Source organism: Centropristis striata, chromosome 23, assembly GCF_030273125.1.
Source record: "Centropristis striata isolate RG_2023a ecotype Rhode Island chromosome 23, C.striata_1.0, whole genome shotgun sequence".
NCBI classification, from domain to species: Eukaryota; Metazoa; Chordata; class Actinopteri; order Perciformes; family Serranidae; genus Centropristis; species Centropristis striata.
This window is the reverse complement of record NC_081539.1, coordinates 17,649,403-17,672,855: the sequence shown is the minus strand read 5'-3', so window position 1 is coordinate 17,672,855 and position 23,453 is coordinate 17,649,403. Positions and strand designations below refer to the sequence as shown.

The window sequence follows — 23,453 nt, the reverse complement described above, 5'->3', positions numbered from 1 at the left end:
TAACTGAAAATACACTAAAAGGGTAAAGAAAACATGAACAACACCCCATAAACAAGTTCACGGCTATTTAAATGTACACACATTGCTATGGCTCTATCCTGTTTAACAGGTCACCATGATAGTGAGTGCTTTATTTGAGTGAGTGCGTCTATTTTACTCTAATTGGGACCATCATTTACAAAATAAATATTATGCTGCATTGAAGAAGACGTGAAACTATTGATTGAGACCAAAAACTTTTTCAGAAAATGTTTACTGAGGTAATAAATCAAGTGACAAGTAGGTCCCTTTTTTTATATAATTTCTTTTTGCAGCCAGTGGAGTAGCCCCCTGCTGGCCATTAGAAAGAATGCAGGTTTAAATAATTTGCCTTACTTTTGAGACCCGGAAGTTGCTTTTTGGCACAAACTCACCCTCGACATATTTAGCAATGGTTTGTGTGAGGGTCTGAACGCTGCTGGGAAGGTTCCAGGGATCCTGCTTGACATGGAGACGCAGCTTTTTGGTGCAGTTCACTTTGGGCTCCATCTCCTGCTGAAACTCTGAAGACAAAAAACCCCACACAGACAGACAGATAATTAACATAGGCCTAGCTGAGGCTGTATGCGTCAACTGGGAAAGTGGATTCATATGACAAACTGCCTTTTGTCCATCTCTTGCATTATTTAATAGTGAAGAAAGAAAGAAAGATCTTATTATTCCATTCCTGCTCTGATCCATCTTCTCTAATCATCATCATCTTCACAATGCTTCTCTCTGTCTTCTCCCGTCTCCCCAACTCTTAAGTCAGCTCTCTTCACAGATGTTAATTGGCATCATAAAATTTCCGCTACTTTGCTGAAGCATTTAGAGCAAATCAGACCCTTTAGAAGTACAACACGCTTACATTGTTTAGTAGATAGTCTATAGTAGATTGATCATTCAGTCGACAGTAAAAAAGACAATGAAAAATATGACAGACTTCAATAAATTGGAAACACACTCTTCTTTTTTCACTCCCTCTCAAACTGTTTATATGCATTATTCAATTTCCATCCTCAGTTTTCCTCACACATTGACCTCCTACTCTCCATGTCTCCATGACTGAAATGATAAAAATGATAGGTCGGACAAACCCAGAACCCTGAAAATTCCTCTTATTTTATGAGTGTATCCCACAGACCACCAGTTTTAGACCGCCTACAGTTCTAATCCTTCTTGTCTTTACAGTGTTAAAGTCTGTCAATTTGGTCTAACCCCTCTTGAAACTATACAGAAAGACGTGTAATAAAGTTTACTTTGGAGACGGTAGTATGATAGTATGGTGGATGTTTAACGAAAGGCTTGAAGGAGGGGTTTGTGTGTGTGTGTGTGTGTGTGTGTGTGTGTGTGTGTGTCTGAGGGCGACGGAGAGAGTGAGAGATCAGATGCAGGAATGCTCCACTTGTTAGATAATCCTATTTGCACTGTTATCAACCACGCACATTAGTGGAGTGGAGATGGATCAGCCCTGATCAAGGCCTTCACATCCCTCCTGAGGGCATTTACGCACACACACATACATACAAACACACCAAACACATGCAGACCTATTTTCAGTTCAAGCATATCAGCGCTCACTTGAAGACAGCCTGAGATCAGAGGGGGAGTGTGTGTGCCAATTGGGTCAGGCTATTTGGAAGCTTCACTTATTAAAACATACAGAATAACTGAATAACCAGCTCCTCTGCTTTTAGTGCGCATCACACTCCATTAAAGTCACGTTCATGGAAAGTTTTTTCATGTCAGAGCTTATTAAAGCCTTACAAAGCACAAAAAATACCACCAGGATGCAAAACATACAGTTATCATTTTTGGGTACAATGCGTGCACCGCTTACAGAAAGAAAAAAGAAGAATTGTTGCATTTGAGCGTAGCTTTCTTCTAATCTAATCTTGAGAAAGGGTTGAGTCATCCGAGTTCCACAGATCATGAAAGGGCATCGTAAGCTTGTTTATATTTGTAGTGGGAAATGATAAGGACAAATTTAGCCCCTTCCAGTAACATTTCCTACATTTTCCTGCGAGAGATAAAAAGTAACAATAGACAGTGTGGGTTAAACACCAGGGCCGGGAGGAGGTAAGGTGGCAAATAAACACATAGTAAAAACTAAATGATCAGATAACACACAAGCACAAGAGCTGGAACAGGGTCACATTTTCCATTGACTGGTAAGGAGCGCTACAATAACCGCAAAGTGGAGATGAGTATGCAACTAAGTGGTGCTGTTTCAACACTATAAAGTGCTTGAGACTGAAGGGCACTGGGATAGCTGAAGGGGAAAAGAAGAGAAAAAAAAGAGCACGGAAAATGGATGGGATTTTTTTTTTCTTGAGCTGGAATCCACCTACAATACTTTCCCCATGTCTATACAATCACATCTGTGCACACACACACACACGCAGACATTACACAACAGGAAGTTGCAGCCCCTATGCGCAGGCGGCTGCGACATTTTCAGCATGTGTTCTGTTTTCTCTCAGTATCGGTGCTGGTTGGGAGTTTCTCCAATATTATCTTTCTTCTTGCAGGCCCACTGTGCAGCCCAGCGAGGCCCAGGAAACAGAGCTACACCATAAAGAAAACATTCCTCACAGAAAATGTGTACTGCTGCATCAGAGAGTGAGGAAAACAAAACACAAAGACTAACTTTTGCATTTCTCGCTCTAATGGTTTGATGACTGTGTTACGAGACGCTGGGAGATCAGTGTTTCAGAGCCAGGAGCACATCACTTTACCTTGTAATCCTCTTCCAGGTGTGAAACACTTGGTCTGCTCGAACGCCCGAGCCACCACTGCTCCTCTCAGCATGCTGGTGATTGAGTCCACCTGAAGAAAGCACAAGGGTCAAGCTGGTGCACTTACATGATACAGTTTCCCGTCGAGCCGAGATCAAAAGTATGTGCAGGGGAGCGAAAAAAAATGCTGCCCAAACACAACCAACACCTGCGTCTCTCGCTCTCTGTGTAACTCACAATCCCACAGAGCCCCAACGAATACAATTTGCTATGCAGTGTGTAAACAAAGTTGGGGAAACTGCTCTACAATAAAATAAATGACAGGAAGCGGCACAAAAGTGCAGAGACAGCTCGTTTTTTTTTTAATGCTTTTCCACTGCCGATGGAGATATCCTCAGAAAATGTCTCATGGATGGTGCATGCACGATCAGATATGGTCAACCTTTGCTCCAAGGGTCTCGGAAAGGTCATAGGTCAGATTAAGGCTGTCACGATTTTCACTTCCTGAGCACAAAAAAACAAACACAAGTCCTGTTCTCCGTACATAAAAGTCTAAATAAATATTTGCCCTTTAAAAACACTACGTCGTACAAGAAATATGATGATTGTTTTAGATTTGAAAAGGTTGCCATCTGCAGTCTATATGATTAGACCACACAATAATTGACCTTTCACCTTAACAAAATAACAAAAAAGGTAAATCTATTCTTTAAGAGATCAATATAATTTTTTTAAGATTTACAACGAATGTTTATCTGCGAATAAAACTGCATATATCAAAAGTTCAGGGAGGAGAACAGCGGATAGTGAGAGTTTCTTAAACTCTCCACTAATAATTTACACCAGTCACATCTGCACAGATGTTTCGCTGACTCACCTGGCTAAACAGATGCTCCAGAAAGCTGTGAAGTTTCTTCTGCTTATCATGGGACAGCCACACACTGGAGGGCATCTCATCTCCTGCAGAGGTGTTGACACGACTTATCAGCATTATTCCACCAATGTAGTGTTTTAAACACATGCATTTTAACTGTGTTGTCTTACTGCATCAACATTTATGATGTAAAATCCAGTATATATGTCTCTCTATTGGATGTCTTTTAAGTGCACAGTACATGTTCTCAGCTTTTATGATAAAGAAAAAAAAGCTAGCTGCAATGTGTGAGTATGGCTGTGTGACAGAGACATCCTAAGAGACAGAGGGGAAGGATATTTGACAGGATACACAGCTGTGTGTGATGTTAATGACAAATCCAGCTGAGATGTGTGGCCAAATACCTGTCACATCCAATTAGATTCAACTTCAAGTTCTTCTTCTAGAAGGTGCAATCATGCAGTTAGATTGTAATCATATTTTGTGGATGTTTGGGGCTATGGATCACGACACTCAGATGGACATTTTTTTTTCTTATTGAATATGGCCATATACATAATACACAATGAATTAATGACAATATGAACCCTCTGAACCCCAAGCAGTTCCAGGTTGTCATTTTACTTGTTTTACTTACTGTGGACTCGTTTTTCAATCTAAAATGTATGTGTGCACTATAACACAGTTATTATGCCATTTAGCACAGATTTGTACAAACATTTGTATAAAATGGAATGTATATCTACAATATTTGATTTTACAAGTGTGACCAATATTAGGGAATAAATGATGCCATGCCATACACATTAAACTATTTATAATTGTACAACCTGTACACACAACCTCAACCTACAACAGCCTGCAATTCAGTCAGAGTTTTACTGAATTTTTGTAACGTGACTGTTGGTCTCAGCCAAGTCATTCATGGCTTCCCAGTTGTGCTAAGAAAGGGTGGAATTTAATGGTTTTACAGTTTAAATGAGACATGTAGAATAAGCAGCATTTGATGAAATATCACTATTTTTAAGCTTAAATTTGGTTATTTTCCATGACAAAATTCTTTGTCAAAAATAATTTGTTCAAGGATCATTGTAAATGTGAAAATCTGAGGAATAATTTTTTTTTTTTTACAGTTTCTGTTCATGATAAATGCTTTAATTTGATGATTTTTTCTAAAGAGATCTTGCCTTTAAAACCTGCAAGTAGGTTGTGGGGTTCAGAGGGTAAACTACTATTAGTTATTTCTATCTAATATGTTTAATAATATATGATGTGTGGTGGAGAATAATGCTTAGTAACGCTGCGTTGTATTTGTGTACCTGAGTCCATCTCATCACTGTGAACGTAGGAGCTGCAGTGGCTGCTGCAGATACTGGTGAAGGAGGCAATAGAGTTCCTGTTGCTGTTACAGTCACTGAGAAGAAAAAGGGGAATAAATGTTAAGGAGAAAATATACTTAACTACTAAAGTACATGCACTAATTCAACTAAGTTATAGTCACAACAATATGGTATGCTAATATTAGATATAATGTTAATATGTACCTCTTGTGTAACCGCATTGCACTTAGTTTTTACCTGTATGAGTCTCTGTTGCTGATTGTGTCGTGTCCTGAGTCCTCCTGCTCGTCCCCTGTCACGTTAAAACACACTTTCTTCCCATTCCGCTCCCCTTTCTCCCCCTCATTCTCTGCCGTTATGTAGCTTTCTGGGGTCCTAGCCTCTGACGCTGGAGGGTGGGTGATGGAGGATAAGAGGCTGATAGAAAGAAAAAAGGAGGAAGGAAAAAAAACAGTGCAAAGAAAGAAGAGGGATTACTCAAAACAGCTATGACATTTGAGACAGCGGGATAAAAACAGCTTCTTTGATCACACTAATGCTACGCTGGAAGCTGTTACATGTGACATATTGAACTGTAAATACAGTATGTACAGTATGTATGAACCGTACATGTGCACCAGCTCCAACAGCTGACGGAGTGCGCCAAACAAAACCTCAACCTGTTTGTGCTTGGCTTCCGCACAACAGCTTCAGATGGTCAGGGATCCACGTCGTATTAATAGGTTCAAACATGTAGAAGAGTACAGCTGTGTCAACACGCTGCAACTCTACTGCAAAGATCAGCTCCTCTCTCTCTCTTTCAGCCGGCCTGTATTCTATCAGACGGCTATCAGGAGAGCAGGAAGAGGCTGACCGGAATATTTTCACAGTTGCAGAAACACATGTTGGCATTTAAAGCCATATTCCAATAAATGCTAGGCTTGGACTTTTTTTCTGTTTTAATCTTTCCCCACGCACACACTCTGACACGCGATGTCTGTTTACATTTCAGCCTCATTTTAATTTGTGTCCGCTTACATTTTCCATTGTGTCATAACATGGTTTCAAAGTGGAGGCAGCGGGGAGGGGCTGCTTGAGGCCACTCAGAGCTACGTGAAACAAACAACCTGTCTCCCCCGTGCTACCCAAGTGCACCTCAGATTTTTATGCCTCTTTATGATTTTAAACACCTCTCCTTTCCCCTCATTCCTCTCTCTCCATTGACCCCCTTTCTACCCATTCACTGGGCTGACTAGGCCACAGAGATGCCCTCATTATGGTCCACTCCAGGAGCTACCACAATGCCCCTCTAAAGCGGAGTGGCATTCCATCGCCATGGAGAAGCTCTCCAGGCTCTGTGATTGGCTATCAGTTAATAAAGAAGTGAGCGCAGTTTGGGGCCTTTGGAGCGCAAACTATCAGAGGGAGCAACGGAGAATAACAATGACTGGATCAGAGAAAGGGGAGAGGAAGAGGGGAAAAAACACGAAGAGTAGGCCAAAGTACACCACTGCTTATTGCAAGCAATCAGAAAGATCTCTTAATCTCTCACAGGAAGCTCTTTAACCCACTTCGACACATTAAACCATTAGACATCAATCACCTATAAGTGCATTTGCATAACAAAGCTCCACGTCAGGCAGCTTCTTGATAGGATATTTGCATACTTTGATGCATGCTGAGGTAAATAAGTCAAAGGACCCTATAGCTCTGAAACAGCTGCTGCAGTCGCAATAAAGGGGACCAATTGCGCTCATTTACAGTTTCATAACTGTATTTTGGTTTTCTACTAGAACATAATTAGATGCTTTCATGTTCAAAATATTCTTCCTTTTTCTCACACTTCACATCTATTCACCCTCTGTCTGAGATGCTCCGTTTTGGAGCCTGTCTCTTTAGGCCCCCTCCTGAAAAAGACCTTTTGGGGAAAGTTTTAGGGTCTTCTGCATTTGTGGTCTTGGTGTCTTTGCACCGCCCGTCATTGCAGCTGGAAGAATGACTGTAGTGTGGTGTAGCAGCGCTTTCTGCAGTGAAAAATCCACAATAAAAGCTTGTAAACCAATAACTACATAACTGAACAGCAGGAATGTGAAATTGGGGAGAAATAAAAGCATTGGCAATTAAGATTACAGATTTCCCTTCCCATGTAGCAGTGTATGTAATGTAAACAGTAACATAACCTGGAGTAGTTGAATCCGTCGCGAGCTGATGTCAACTCAAGTGGAGCAGAAAAATTTGTTGGAAACGGATCATTCAAAACGTGAGGTATTTGCTCACAGGGATTACTTTTACACACGTTGTAATATTATATGACAGAAAAAAAGACATGGATGATATGTCCTCTCTTATGATGCATATGGAATAGGCTAATCATATGTTAAAATGGAAGAGGAAAGTGAGTCCAGGAAGGGAGGAGGTCCTGATATATAGCCCGCCACAGGGCACGTCCTCACACAGCTGTGACCCCTCGTCTGTGGCCCCCCGAGACAAAGGTTCCCAAGTTCCTGCCTCAAAATGGATTCCTCGTGAATCAGCCAAGAAATTATGTAACATCATTCTATGTCCAGTTGTTTTCCTTTCCTAAATTACTTGAGGAAATTTCTAATCTCTGCTGAATGTACTGTATACTTCCTCTCAACTTTGGGGTTGGGAACATGGGGGTTAACATCACGCACAAAAGATACTTCAAAAATGTGGCCACTTCGGTTCATTATTACATCATTATGGAGTTGTGCTGTCAAACTTAGTCACACCCAGTGCAGAAAGAGAAAGAGATAAAGACAGTGAAGAACGTCTGCGCCTATGTGTGCAGACGGGTGTGCAGAAAGCATGATATAGAGGGAAGAGACAAGACAAAGAGACACAGAGAGAGAAATCAGGAGAGAAACGGTAGGGAGTGAAGTGACCCTGGACCAGACAACGAACAGGTTAATATTCAAACTAACCTAATGAAGCACTCAAGAGGGTTGCACACACCCACAGAGGTCAGAAAAATGCCTCCAGACTGCAGCTACAAGCAACACAACCCATATTAGTTCCACTCCTGTGAAACACTCACACTCACCACCCCCACAGCCCACTCTTAACAAGCTCCTAAAGTGTGCATGTGTGTGTACGACTGCATGGTTAAACAGATAGCGGATGGTAAAGGTCATTATCCCCTCACTAGCCGTGTCTCAGACCGTTTGAATGCACGTGGATACAACTCCACTAATTGGCGCTGACAGCAGCATGACAAAATTTGTCCAGACTCGGTCATTAAGAGCCCTGCTGTGGACTCGACTCATTATTAGCACGGCGAGGTGACAGCTCCGCTCCATCTAGCGACTTTTAATGTCATTCTCTGAATGCTGCTGCCTTGGCTGAGGAGACTTCTAATGACTGAATCAATCTAATGATCATCTAAAGATTCATAACACACAAGTCAGCTGTCCAACTAATAATTACCAACTACTGTAGGGGGAAATCTGGTAAAGCTGTTGTTTTTTTAAAGAAGTCGTATTCAGAAAGAGGTGCTGTGACGATTTTAGACGCTTTAAACACATGAGTAAGTGTGTGTATGTGTGCTTGTGTTTTTCTGTTTACAGTGCATGCATATATCAGTGGTCCATTGTTGGTGAATGGCATTTCCAGAGGGCACCTGGCTTAATGACACACCCTTTACGTCATTGAGATTGTATTTCCTGTTTGGGGGTGGGGGAAGTAGAACTGGAGCAGTGTTTCCCATTTCCTTTCCGTAGCCTCGTGTGCCTCCAAACAATGAACCCGGCGACCGTGCTGAACAGAGAGCCCAGCCAGGAAACACTGATCTAACACACACACACACACACACACACACATATACACACACACACACACACACACACACACACACACACACACACACACACACTATATCAGGTTTAAAATCCTGAGCAGAAATGAAGCATGGGCATACCTTTGTGCACAAATTGTGCAGACATAAGGTCGACAAAACCACCAAACTGACTTGAGGTTTCTGCTTTTCCCCTTCCTTCTGCTTCTCTCTTACACACACACAAACACACACACACACACACACACACACACACACACACACACACACACACACAGGTGCTAGAGTAATGACCAAAATGTATGCCCGCCAAGTGCCAGATGCAGCACATTGACCAAGCAGACTGCTAAAGTTACATGTTATTGAGTGTTATATGAGGCAATCTGGTTTCAAAGGACATTTCAAATCAAGTGGAATGGAATCAGCAGGAGGGTATCTTTTTCCATCATAAACAAAAAGTGATTTGAAGGGTTTCAAAAAAATATCAATTTCACCCTTTGTTTTGCAATTTGTGGGAAATATGTTCAAATAAAATTATATCAAATTCAAACTTAATGAAATACAACATTGAGTCACATGGGAATGATTTGCTGGGAGTTGTGTACATGAAAACAAGTAAACATGTGCTGCTTATTTGTGTGTTTATGTTTATGTTTGCATACTCATTTAACCACTTCAATCTCTACATCCCAACAAGATCTCCAACGCACACGACAGAATAAACCGCTTCAATCCAATACCAACAACGACAGATGTGAGCGTTGGCAAAATGACCCATATCAGCGTTTTGCGGCTCGCGGTACAGATCGTTCTAAAATTACCGCACACGTCGTTATACACACAATTACAGTTCGCAGTTGTGAAAAAGGCTTCAATTTCTGTTTGTAAAGGAGTTTCTGGTGAGCATCCAGGGTGAATTTAGGCTACAAAAGCACTGATCTAGGTTTAGGGAAAAAACATCCCAGTAAGTTGTTATAACAGACAGTTTAAAAAGTAAATAAATGTATGTAAAGGCCAGTAGTGAAGTAGGTATGTGGGTGACGTGGGCCACATAAGATACACAAGTTACATAAGTTACATAAAAAAAACATGACTCACAAACTGTGAGCCACAGTAGTTCTGTAAAACAGACCATACATAAAAGTAGTTTACTTCTGTTTTCAACACATGGGACACGAACCCTGTTGTCCTAGGTGGAAGTCAGAAACTCTGCATCGCCATCAGTCATTACTACTACGTCAGCAAGATGACAGAAGAGAAAAGTATGTAAGAAAAACTTAAATATGAGTTTTACTTTGGTGCCTGTACAAACGCCCTATATTGTCGTTTTTGAGGGCAGACCAGTCTGTGACAGATGTTGTATAAACTGTTTGTATGTAGCCACTCACTCATGAATATGGGCTCCGTGTGTCTCCATCTCTTTGACAACCATGGTGAGTTTGTAAAGGAGTTTCTGGTAAGCATCCAGGGTGAGCAGGTCTTCCTCTCTGAGCAGGAAGCGAAGGCCGTGGCCCTCTGTCCTGCCCAGGCTGTGACCCGACGGTGCAGCCATAGTGGTGATAGTATGCTGCACATTAACCATGGGGTTTAGCTTACCTAAGGAAACACAAATATGACAGGGAAAAAAGTAAGAAGTCGGAAATTTTTAAGCAGATTCTGATGAATATGCATGTTTCCGCAGTGCAGGTGTTGATTACTCACCCTGCTCAGCACTGCTGCGCCCTCCCTTCTCCAGCGTGCTCTTCCTGTTGTCCAGCTGCACACCAAAGGCACTACCCAGAGAGGTGGTGGTCTTTGGGTAGGACACCTCCATCACGTTTATATGACAGTTTGTGGGGCAGAAGTCGCTGCTATGGAGGGGGGATACCTTGGCTTTAGCCTGCTTAAAGGTGGGCCACGCTCTGTTCTTCAGTACCCGAGCAAACTGTCACACAGAAGAAAAAGATACATGGTTAAGGGAACATAAAATATGTTTTCTTTAATGTGGTTGCCAAAGTGAAAAGATAATTTATGAAATATGGGTCGATATTTTGCACTACAATAGCACTTACTGCAGAGAATGCCATTCTATGATACTATTTGCTGGTGGGTGTATAATCAATAGTAATCAAACGTGGAGAAAAGGAATTGAAATGACAATTTTAGAACTGGCAGGCCTCAAAAGTCAGAATCTCAGCATTATACAGAACAGCAGATGTTTACCTCACCAGCACAAGAATAAAAGGCTCCATGTGAAACACGCCAGAGAATATCTGTCAACTAAATGTACTGTTTTCTTTTACATATATGACAGCTGGCACCAGAAGAAAAGCATAAACAACCATTATTGTACATTTCATACATTCCTTTTTTTCTATGTGGCAGCTCAAATATTTAACACAAATCAAAGATCCAAGACAGACTCATAACGTCTTCATTGCTCACACATGTGAAGAACTCCAGACTCCAACGTGACCTTTAATCACTCAAATGGACATGAATTGAATGAAACTGGTGTATACCAGCTCATATCATCATGTTGTAGATTAAATGATGAGATGATTTTATCATCTGTGATTTAATTTGCAACTTCAACAAACTGAAGAATGTAGGTTCATGTTTTGAATTTGTGGCAGAGGAACTGTTTATTCACAGTAATTGCAAACATACTTTCCACTGAAAATTATGTTCCAATAAAGTAGATTTCCTTTTTAAATAAGTCAACAGCACATGCATCCTGTAAAAAGACTGTTAAAGCTGGGGTAGGCAGTTTTTGGGGGGAGGTGACATTTGGCAAACATATTTATAATAACCAGTAGACAGTGTTGAAAACTAGATTTCTTGACCTCCTCTTAGCTTTACAAAATCCAGACAATGACATGAGATTTTGTCCAATCACAGGTCATTCGCTGTTCTACATATGCAGATATGCTCATCCCTTTCATCACTTCCCATCCCTGCAGCACAGTTTACTACTAAGCTACAATTAGCAGAAAGCTAAAGTATAAGCAACATTTACTCTCCCAATATTGAAGCATGTTTATGTTGCTAACTAAAGCCTTGAATTGCATGTCAACTCGAAGGGTTCTACAGGCCCACAAATTTGCAAACAAAAAAGGGCTCTAATTCCCAAAGAACTGTCTCTACACACTGGTATTGGGATGGCACTCACGATTGGGTTGATTTAAATGAATGACTAGCACTGGTACAGGTGTATGAAGCACGCACAAAGCCCATTCTTGTCTGGTGAGGGCAGATGGGAGAGGTATTTTTAAACATGGCATTTGTTTTGCCTTTTCCAGAAAACACCATACCCCAGCTTTAAATAAGCAATATCCTTCCAGGTGTCTTAATGCTATAGAACTTCTATAGGAGATCTAACTCCACCCAAACCCTGCTGTGCAAGAAAAAACTTCCCTAAGCTTCCACGTGATAATATCTCCATGTAAAACACAATACACAGGGAGCCAGAAGGACTGCTTGGATCCAACAGAGCTGATACAGAATATCACAAGCACATTTTTTTCTCTGCAACATTTGCTTGCACTTTCCTTGAACCCTCCATCACAGGGCCTGCATCCTGTCTTGGATGTTAAAGAGCAGATGGTATAAGCCACCGGATCGGTTTTTAGCAACTTGGTCTGTCAAGCAACATCAGCATAACATAATGTGTATGTCAGCTGCGGAACTTAAACCAAACACGTCTTCCCGGTTATCTCAGATAGCTGGAGTATGAAGCTTCTGCTTTGAGCGAGATCATATGCTCCAGATGGACTAAGAGCTGATCTTCTCTCGAGACTGAAGAGTCTCACCACATCTCTTGTCTGTCTCTAGAGGTTTTAGGACTCTTTTCCAGCCCTCAGGTTAACATCTCTCCTTATCCCTCTCTGTTCGATCTTTCATCCTCCCTCTCTCTCATTTCTTGCTGCTTCTCTCAGTCTTCCACTCTCGCCCCCCTCCTTTCTCTCTAGGGGTCTGAGAAGGAATGCTCCAGTGCAGGAGGGGATCTTACACAACAAAAGTCCTGGCTGTGGCTGTGCATGGCTATTTATAAGTGACTGGTAATTAATCCAAGGCCCACTCTAGTGTTGAGTCAGATCTTTTTCTTTTTACCCTCTCACGCACATTTGCAGACATCGGGATGTTTGGCATATAGACACATGCAAACGAAAAGTGATGAAAATACTTTGGCTCTGTCAACAACCAGCTGTAACCTAATTACAAACACAGCGCCAAATAATTCTACATATTGCAGACATATTCACAAAGTCAGTGACAGGTTTGCGAGACAGTGATCTCTTGGATAAATATTTCTTCTTCACTCTCAGGTCAGTGATTACATTTTAGCACAGGAGCTCTCAGACACTGACACTGTGTTTAGCTTGTTTGCAGTGTGTCATCGGTTTGATGCACTCTAATGTGTTGATGTCAGTGCAGTGTGAAAACAAGCAAGCATCAAGGACATCTGTGTCTCTTAACAACATTTTCAGTGGGAATTCCTAACTTGCCCACGCTTATACATGTATAGGTGAATATTTTCAATCGCAGCCAGTGTGCAGTGGAGGTCGACTTAATGCTTCTATCACAGTGCATCTATGTTGAATTGGTTCAGCTGGATTTCTTACTATTTCTAATCAGACAAGAACCAGTGGGGAACTAGGGTTGCCAAACAAAAGATACTCAGACACTAATTGATACTAAACACACACACACACACACACACACACACACACCTGAAGGAGAGCCTTCCTGACCACCTGTCCACCCAAGTAAAGTAGCACAACAAATTTGGCTAACCATCTGATAGACCCACACCCTGGACTTTAGGAGGAAATTTCAACAACATAGAAGTATTAAACAGTTATCCTAACGTTAACCTGGCAGGCGGCAGACATTAACCTTCTGTTTAACTATTAGTAATTAGCCGATAACAACATTAGCCATCTTTTAAGTTGTCATTAAGCTAACAGCTAATGTCAAACAGCTAATGCTAATGTGGGAGTTAGGCAGCAAACGTCATCAGTCCTGCCGGTCAATAACGTTAGAAAGAAACACTGATTTTACTTTATTCTACTGTATTTTTTTCTTCATACTACCTCAGAATCAGACAGCCTATTGTTGTCTTTTTTTGGTTTTTGCATTACCTCTAGTATTCATATACTTCTGTCATACCTTACAGTTCTGTCACTATATTGTATTGCACTACGTTATCATTGATGTTATTGTGTACATTGTTCTAATGTTCATTTAAAAAAAAAAAATATATATATATATATATATATCTCAAGATCTTTTTTTGTCAGTGGTATTGAATATCAAGATTGTTTATGTATTTATGCAGTTCATGTGGGAGACAAATATCCTCCAGAGCAGAGAGACTGACGAAGGGCCTCTTGGTTACCTTTCTGTAGTTGGTGATGCGCCGGTTGATGTGCTCCACCCTCTCTCCACACATCGCACTGAAGCGTACCTGCAGCTCCTCTGGGATCACATCACAGCTGGAGCTCAACCTGCCGCACATCTGCACCAGCGTGTCATCATTACGCGCCAGCGCCTCCAGGATCTGGTCAGAGAAAGGGCAAACAAAGGCGGGGATGATTAACTGATACGCAAATGCCTCAGAAAAACCCTTCTGGAACAACTAATGGGATGTAAATAAATGAGCGAGCCTTTCTTTAAATTGAAAAAACAAAGCAGAATCTGACTGCAGGGCTGATTCCTCTGCAGCATTTCACAAGCAGTTAAACTGATATCTTTCCATGTGCTATTCATAAATCCGTGGAGATGGACCCAGATTGTGATGCATATGCTGTACGTATGTAGACTCTGACTTTCCAGATCAGAGATTAGATATGAGGAGGAAAAGAGACACAAATCTCTGAGCTGTCTTAATGAGATGCCCAGTGGAGGAGAGAGAAAAGCAGGGGAGGAAATGTAACAGCAGGAAGAGACTGAAGCACGAGAAAACCCAATGCGCCCCAACAGCGATCGCGATATTAAAATTCAACATCACACAGATCTCAAAGGACATCTGGGACAGATGTTTATAATAACTCTAAAATTACTTTCAGTTTAGAGGAATGGGAAACGACTTATAGTCGAAGGGAATTTGGCAAATTTTATATCTGTGCATGTCATTGGGTTTTATTGAAGATGGTGCTTTTAAAGACTTTACAACACAAGGGCTGTAAATCTAAACCCATTTAAGTCCTGAACCTAACTTGTGATCTCTGCTAATTTACCATGAAGAAGCGAGATGCTGTTCATCATGGCATTTGGCACAAAGATGCTGCAAACTGATTTTTATTTCCACACCAGCATGTGTGTATCCATGTCTGAGTGAATCTTCTTTCCTTTGTGTATCTTAAATCAGCAATGATCATTCTGTGAACATCACCGCCGGGATGTAAAAAGCATGCACTTAACACAGCTGGGAACTAACATGGCTATAATAAAGCTGTCATTTTTAACTGGCATCAAGCCTTTCAATCTACACAGCAGGAGAGCTTTTGGTTGCATCCCCCTGTACTCAAGTATTCACACACAAAAATGTATATTGTGGAAAGTTGAGCAAAAGTGCTATGAGGAAGTTCTTTTAATGTATCAGTCAGAGTCTGATTGATTACTAATTTTGCAAAGATTTTACTTCCAGCCAAACAGTAAAAACATAAACAAAAAATAATGACTTGTCATAATCATTTTTGAGTTTGTCTACTTCTTCTCTGCAGACTGGTGTGAGACAGAAGCCTTGTCATGGTTTGTTTACGTGCTTATTGTTCTGCCTCATCAAGCGAGGCTCAGCTCGGAGGTGATAAACTCCAACAGCACTATTCATCACCTAAAAGGTCATAAAATTTTCCCTCCGTCTTCTTCTTTCTCTCTCTCTCTCTCTCTCTCTCTCACTGCCATCCACAGCCACTGAGGATTAAAAACAGTTAGCATAATGATAAAAGTAATTGCCATTAATTGAACTAGACATTCCACTAGGGCTAGACAGCGCCAGATTAACCACTGGGGCGAAAATAAGCTGTGGGCCTCTATCTATGGAAGACCATTACCACCAAAAAGAAAAAAGAAAATCTTAGCCCTGTGGTGGAAAAAAAGATTGTGCAAGTCATTATAATAACAAACTTTCTCATGCTAATGACTTACCAATCTGAAATAATGACTTAGTATTTCAAAATAATGAGAATCTTTCTCAAAATAATGACTTGGTATCTCAAGTCGATAATGACTTAACTTAAAACAATACTGAGAAACTCTCAAAATAATGAGTTAATATCTCAAAATAATAAAACTCTTAAAATCATGACTTGGTATCTCAAAATAATGAGGAACTTTCCTCAAAACAGTGACTTAATTACCTAAAAAAAATACTGAGAAACTCTCAAATAATTAAACTTTCTCAAAATTATGACTTGGTCGCTCATAATGAGAAACTTTGAGATAGCATATACTTATATCAGGAAAGTGTAATGATCTTTTTTTCCGATCACATTGGCAGAAATGGGCTCCCATAAACCACCTATAGGGTACCCATCACATACAATACACACGGCGACTTTATTATATTTAGCTTAGAGCCCAAAAAACACTCCTTACTTTTGACTCCTGTGATTTAACAAAAATACAGTGAGGAATATGCTCCATTTAATCATGAACTGCAATAATAAAATGATTTTTTAAAATTAGATTTTGACTCTCTGACACAGGGGCCTAGTTGGTAATCTTGATTTGTGGCTGGATAACCAACATCACCGTTTTCAAAACACTAAATAGTCTGAATCAGACATAATTAAACCACCATCTTAAAAGATGTTCAACCAACCAATTAGGTTGGTTCTAACATCCATTAAAGACGTCCAGAATACCTTAGCAGTGAGGCTGAAGAATCCTTTGGGTTCGACCATTTTTTCCAGCACGTGGCACTTGATGCCGGCTGTGCTGTCATACTCATACATCACTCCGTACTCCAGGTGGACGTTGTCTACAGTCAGACTCACATGGTCCTTCTTCCCGTCGATGATGGCTATAGTGTTGAATTTGTCCATCACTTCTGAGATACATAAACAGAAGAAACAGTGATAAAACAGACGAACACAAATATGGGAGCACACATGCACAAATCACAAAACTCAAGCTCTGTGATAAACACAAAGACTCCCTATCTATACCACAAAAAGTGTTTGCACACCCTGCACTGTAGGAGGTCTCAGACCACCAAATCTGGAGTTCATTTTAGAGGAAGACCCTCTGCACATGGCTTCCCTCCATCACCCCCTGAAAATGATGAGCAATTCCAGGAACATTAAGTTAACCAGCCCTATGCTAACGCGATGACTTAATACGGCAATAAATCCTGCTCCGGAGCTGTTTGCTACAAAGGGAATAGCTTTCCCGTTTAACTTTCTCATTGGGATCCATAAATTGTAAGAGGGAATTAACACTTGATGAGCCAGAGGAGGTGGCTGTTCTCAGACTAACACGCTCCAGATGAGGCCGTTGGAGCTCCGTCGGACTTGTTAACTGGATAGGACGACAGACTTCCCGCGGACAAGCATGTGTTACATCCACAGACACCTTCAGTGCAATTCCTTCCCCAGATTCTCCTTAATATGTGTATCTGTGTGGGTGTGTGTGTGTGTGTGTGCGGTTACCTTCTACTTTACACTCAAAGCCGTCTCCATTCTCCTCAGCAGTTGGTTTCTGGTTGGTTTTCTGGTTGTCCTCCTGGGCGCTCTCACTGTTGTTGTACACCCACTTAATAGTGTCTTGCTGCATTAGATTACAATAAAAGATTTTATTTAGGAGTTTAACGCCTTGTAATTTTTTTAGAGGGGTGGGGGACAGGGGATATTCAGGGGGAGATAAGAGGTCAATAGTAGATGTCATAAAGAAGACAAGAGACATTATCTGAAAGCTGGAAATCTAAGGATTTATTTTGAGGAGCAGCTCAGCACTGTGTTCTGGCCATTAGATAATTAACCCTCCTGTTATTTTGCGGGTCAAATTGACCCATTTCGAAGTTGTTGTTTTTTTAAAATAGTTAAAAGTATTTTTTCATGAAAATGTAAAATATGCTTTAACATGTTTTTTTGTTAATGAAAAACGAGTGAATTATCCTCATTGAACCATGATCTGTGAGAGGTAAAGAACGCCATTACACTAAATATTGATTGAAATGGTTAGAAATGGAATCATTAATCATTTATTGGTATTTTTTGGTTTCTGACACTTATGGATAATTAAATATGCCCCGGGTCAAACTGACCCACGAACAATATTGCTTTTCCTGAGAAACGAACAGGGTTCACAAGGGTTAATTCAAATAAATTTTGAAAGTGTAAAAAGATTTAGAACATTAATGGTAGGAATATATGAATGCCCATTCATACCATTTGTTAAACAGATTTAGTGCTAAATGTAACCATTTTTGACCACTTGAGAATTTTGAAAAAGTCAAAATAACTCGAGAACACAACATGAAGACACAAGGGCCTTGAAGAACAGGGTAGAAAAAATTCATGCTGTGATTTTGCAACACCTCCTCTGAATGCTCTAGGTCTCTAGTTTGTGGTTGTAAAGTTTCATGAGGCAGTGATTATCCTCGAGGTCACAGCAGCTCATTTTATACAGCAAGACCATGTATCAAATAATAGTCTCAATTAAATGCTGCTATGGGGAGTAACATCATCACATATGAATATAAATTGGGCTCATTGAATCCACAAGAGTCTCTGCTTTCCTGTGATATCCAAGTCATGCAATTCCAAGACTGTTTAGGGACCCCTGTATGCAGAAATATTCAAATTCAATAGGTGAAAAATAACCATTTGTACTGCATGCAGAAACCCTTTGAAAACTGCCATGCCAGATACTATGACATGGTACCAGTGGATTCTTTAGGTCTTCTGGTTCAGATGAAACGAGAATCTGCAATGTCTTGTGGAACTGAGCATTGAATCCTTAAGTTAAAAAAATGTTTTTACATCATAAGAAAATATGAAACAAGATGTTTTGTCTCTATTGAATTCTTTTTTTCTGCTTAAACTTTGAATTTACATTGACCTGAAAAGATTACGTGTGTTTTCGCTTAGAATTAAATTGACTGGAAACATTACAGTCACTCATGCATGCAACTGTCAACACAAATCAGTCTATTGTAGCATCACTTGTGGTCAACAGGTGGCCTTTCTATTGGTAGGAAGAGAAGAGATGAGGAAAATAAAACTCTAAACACGCAGAAGTCTGGTGTGTGTGTGTGTGTGTGTAGTGTGTGTGTGTGTGTGCGCGCGCGTGTGTGTGTGTGCACAAGTTGAGGTTTAGGTTTCCAGCAGCTTGTTTAGCCGATTCTGCCCAGATATGGTGTACCGTGTCACAGTTGGGTTGGCAGAGCATACAGTGAAAAGCTTTCACAAACATATGGAAACACGGTTCTTGGTGAGACCACAAATGCAAACCTATGCCAATCTCATCAACCCTCTCTAGCATGCCACACAGCTCTTTGTGTGCGTGTGTGTGTCTGTGCATCGGTCTACACACCCAAGCCCACAGTGGGTATTTTGCCAAGGCTACATGCTGTGCCTGCCTACTGGTCTGTGGTCTTCTAGCATACAACCACAAACACACACACACACGCACACACAACACACACAACACACACACACACACACACACACACACACACACACACACAGAAAAAGACAGAGAAAGTTTGAGAAGAAAAGGGCGGTCCCTCTGTGTCCATATTTGATGTGAACCAGATCTCCAGTAGTGTTGGAACCCTGAAGTGCTTCATTAAGCCTGAAATCCCAGCGGGGCTCAATTATAGTGACACACTACACTAACTCACGCCCTTGGGTTTCTATTTTCACACAGTTTTCCCACCTTCAACAGGTGGAGTGAGATTGCTCTCTCCCCCTACGCTGTTGTCAACCACTCTTTTAGTGAAATAAAACCCTGGCTACTCTATCCTCTGTCCCTCCAGCGGTCTCTCCCACCCTGAGCTCCAGCCACCCCCAGATCCTTTCCCACCTCTCCCTGCAGCCTGCCAGTCTCCCACAGCAGGCCCACCACTGCGAGCCAGAGGTCAGCCCTGGAGGAGCCAAAACTACTATTATTTCTGCGTAATGACCCAAGAGAAGGAAAGAGGGAGTCAGAAAGAGAGAGAAAGAGAGAGAGAGAGACAGAAAGAAAGAGAGATATGAAGGTAAACGGGAGCTAGAAGGTCTGTCTGCTATGTTTTTTTCTCACGGTCAACTAATCCTGGTTTGCCCTCTTTCAGCTCTTTTATGATCTCCAACACTTTGAGTTTTATTGCATAACTATCAGCTCCATCAACATACAAGTCAAAATATCTTCACTTCCTACCACTGAAGTCATGGGAAAGGAAAGTGTGACCTTCAAATAAAAAAATCTGGAAATAAATCATCTTAATGTTGATAGTGCTCACAAAGTCAGGACTTTTTAATTTGAATATCTGGTATGAAACCCTAAATATCAGTTAACACTTTCCTCCTGAAATTTTTGGAAAACTGCAGCATCTAGTTTTGTTTATTCCCTTTCCTTTCCTGTCGTGCTGTCTCACCTGTGTGGGTCGCCGGTACTTCCTGCATGCGGTGACATGAGCAATAACACTGGCGTGGCTCTCCTTGCTCACATTGATGCCGTTCACCTTGATGATGCACTGGCCCGGGTGGAGGCCGGCGATGGCTGCCACTGTGCCTGGCGTGAGACAGCAAACAAAACAAGAGGCATCAAGGGCAATAACCACTGCACGTTTTCATGCAGGTGAAATCTGCATCAGGATGACACAAACACCAGCACATACCCAAAAAGAAAACATCACATCTTCCACATCCTGTGCCCAAAATTGGGTTGAACAACATTCCTTTTTCTTCTTTGTATTTACAACTTTGTTTCCTGTTTTGGCAGCTCAGGAGGAGTGTGAGAGAGAGAGCGTGGAGAGGAGGGAAGTTGTTTATCTGGGGTAGACGAGGGCCTCTCTGAGGGATGTGATTCAGACCATACTGTAAGAGAACTTCAAGGTTTACAGCTATCAGAAGGAAGTGCATGGCAGACTAAATATTCCTCCCATTTGTTTTCATAGCTGCTTAAACACACGCCATGCATACTTCACATTGCAATATACAGAATCTGTACTCCTCTCGCCAACTATTGCAAGCATTAAATTATCATCTTGCTGCTTTAGAGTAGTAATAAAGTCCATCAACAATAAGGTCCACTGCACTCAATAGCAGAGCAGGAAAACAGGCTACAGTCCAACACAACAACAGTGAGGCCAATAAGATAGACTCGTGATCAAGTGTAGTACAAGACAAAGCACTCTATCATTTCACTTTGTGAGTATGTGTATCTATTTCTGCTTTTCTATCACTCACTGAAATAATGCAATATTTAAAATCTCTTTTTTTTTCTCGCAGTTATATGTATCACCAAACCTGCCAAGTTGCAGTTTAGATCCAGTCTGTCCAGACGCGGCTGTAGGCAATGCTTCAAATATGGATGTTGCTGAAAAGAAGCTACAAATTCTAAAAATTGGATCCTTCATAGACATCTTCAACCTGGCAACAAGATTAATGTCAACAATTCAGTATCTGACTGAATGTGAAAAATGGTCACAATCTCACCTTCAAGTCTTGAGTTATGGCATTGAATAATGGCCAGAGAAGTGTTTTTGCAGAACACTGTCTGTCAAAATCAAGTTGACCTCGCCTCTTGGATACAAAATGTCATCACTACATCATTTAATCGATTTTTTTTCGTAATTAGCAATTTGAAGTGGACGTTTGTGGACTTAAGGATGGATAATTTGTGCAGCGTTAACATTGGCAACTAAGCATTTACTAGTAAGAACTAATGTGGACATGAGTGTCTTTGGCTAGTCACACAACCAGGTCACACAATAATCAATTTTGTCAAGTTTCAAGTAATGTGCTTGTGTCTGAACCACCAATCAGAATCCTGTGAGAAGCTACTGGGGAGAGAGAAGCGACTATTCATTCAAAACAACAATGGCGGTTTCTAAAGAGGCTGCGGTAGCATCAGTTATATCAGAACTGGAGAGTATTTTTTCATTGAATGAGGACTGAAGGCTTTCCTTAATGGAAAAAGTTTTCGCTCTTCTCCCAACTGGCTTCAGCAAGAGTTTGATTCACCACCTGGCTCCGCTGAGCCCACTGATCTGATTGGTTGAAGTTAGCCCGGTGACCGACAGATGGTTCACCCAATCAAGTGCCAAGTGTTTTGAAAGTGCCTGCCCTTTTCCCAAACAGTTTCCAATGACGGCTCCTCAGATGGTTCTGTGTAATAAACCATCTGGTGCATCAGATTCAAAAATTGGTACCACAAACTTAAAATTAATTTCATGTGTTGAACTGCTCCTTCTCCTTGTCTCATCTCTTCTTGGCTCTCAGTTTCTCTTTCTCTAATTGGCATTACCTGCTCCTGTTGACCTCAGACACCGGGGGACAGCAGCTGTTATGACAATCAAAGGGATTAGACACCTCCTACATCATCAGCTTTGTCTCCGGGGTTCAGAGCATCTACTTAAACACACAGCAGGTTCCCAGGCAACCACATCATCAAGCCAACACATGCACACACATACCCAGCGCATTTCTACCCAGCTATCCCACTCAGATTGCTTAAGGAAAAAAAACATGATTCAATTCCCCTGAGAACAGCCAGACAAGGCCATGGATTGTTTTTTGATTGGACCCTATCTCGTGCCAGCCCTGATAGCTGTGCTACTAAACACGCTGTGTTAGGAGAAAAACAGGGACTCTTATGAAAGAATTCAGTCATTCTCCATCACGGGGAGAAGCTAAACCAGCCAAGAAAAAACATGTGAACAGGTACATGGAAATGATTGTAATGTGGGAAGTGACTGATAACCAGCTCTCTCGTTTTTAGTTTTTTTTTTTGCAGCACCATTAACCAAACAGCTGAGCCACATGGAGAGCATCAGCAGGGAAAATTGGCCCCTTGTGGCCAAGTCACGCACACCCCTGAGTAAGTGTGGCATGACAGCTGCCTGCCAGCTGTGCCACAATAACAGAGGTGATGGGAGGCCTTTTTTTGATGAATCAGCACAAGGTGGCAGAGGTGGCGATCTCTTACCTCTCCCGACAGCGTGGACCACAGACGGACCGAAGCCACGGATCTGGAAACCCAAACCATCAGCTGAGTCTGGGATCTTTACCGTTCTGGGGACAAGAGGAGGAAAAAATCAGCTGATACATGAGAACTTTGACATTTGGCCACTTTATGGCTGCAGGAACTTTCCACAGAAAACCTACATCGCTTCGACTTGGACCGTTGTATAACTTAGGTTCTGGGGACATGGCTTTGGCCTTGGAACTAAAGGGTTGGAGTTTGTTGCTATGTCCTTTGCTGATAGGTCAAACACACACAGCACCACTGCAATTTAGGACCATTTTAGGACTAGGGTAGAACATTTATGTTTGTTTGAGAACATTAAAAGTAAAGCTAGGCCTTGCTTCCCGACTTATTTAAAAAAAGAAAGAGAGGAATTGAGGAGTCGAGTGGTAGGAGGAAGAGAGATAGCATGGTGTTGCTGTGATGAGAAAGCCAGTGACTGAGAGAAATTAACAATCTTTTGTGATCGCTTCACTGCAGTTACATTCTAAAGCACAAATAAATAACCAGCAAATACTTAACAGATCATT

General features: G+C 41.3%; 1 protein-coding gene across 1 annotated transcript in view; it reads right to left on the bottom strand.

The window, feature by feature from the left end:
• Positions 1–23,453, bottom strand: part of prex2 (phosphatidylinositol-3,4,5-trisphosphate-dependent Rac exchange factor 2) — a 113,461-nt gene that overhangs the window by 34,319 nt on the left and 55,689 nt on the right. Inside the window, exons 19-30 of the mRNA XM_059327167.1 lie at positions 22,885–22,970; positions 20,330–20,466; positions 17,400–17,517; positions 16,614–16,798; positions 14,144–14,305; positions 10,465–10,687; positions 10,152–10,359; positions 5,208–5,387; positions 4,950–5,044; positions 3,634–3,716; positions 2,757–2,847; positions 414–542 (exon numbers count right to left, since the gene is read on the bottom strand). Coding sequence (XP_059183150.1) covers positions 414–542; positions 2,757–2,847; positions 3,634–3,716; positions 4,950–5,044; positions 5,208–5,387; positions 10,152–10,359; positions 10,465–10,687; positions 14,144–14,305; positions 16,614–16,798; positions 17,400–17,517; positions 20,330–20,466; positions 22,885–22,970 — 1,697 coding nt within the window. The remainder of the gene's footprint in view (positions 1–413; positions 543–2,756; positions 2,848–3,633; positions 3,717–4,949; positions 5,045–5,207; positions 5,388–10,151; positions 10,360–10,464; positions 10,688–14,143; positions 14,306–16,613; positions 16,799–17,399; positions 17,518–20,329; positions 20,467–22,884; positions 22,971–23,453) is intronic.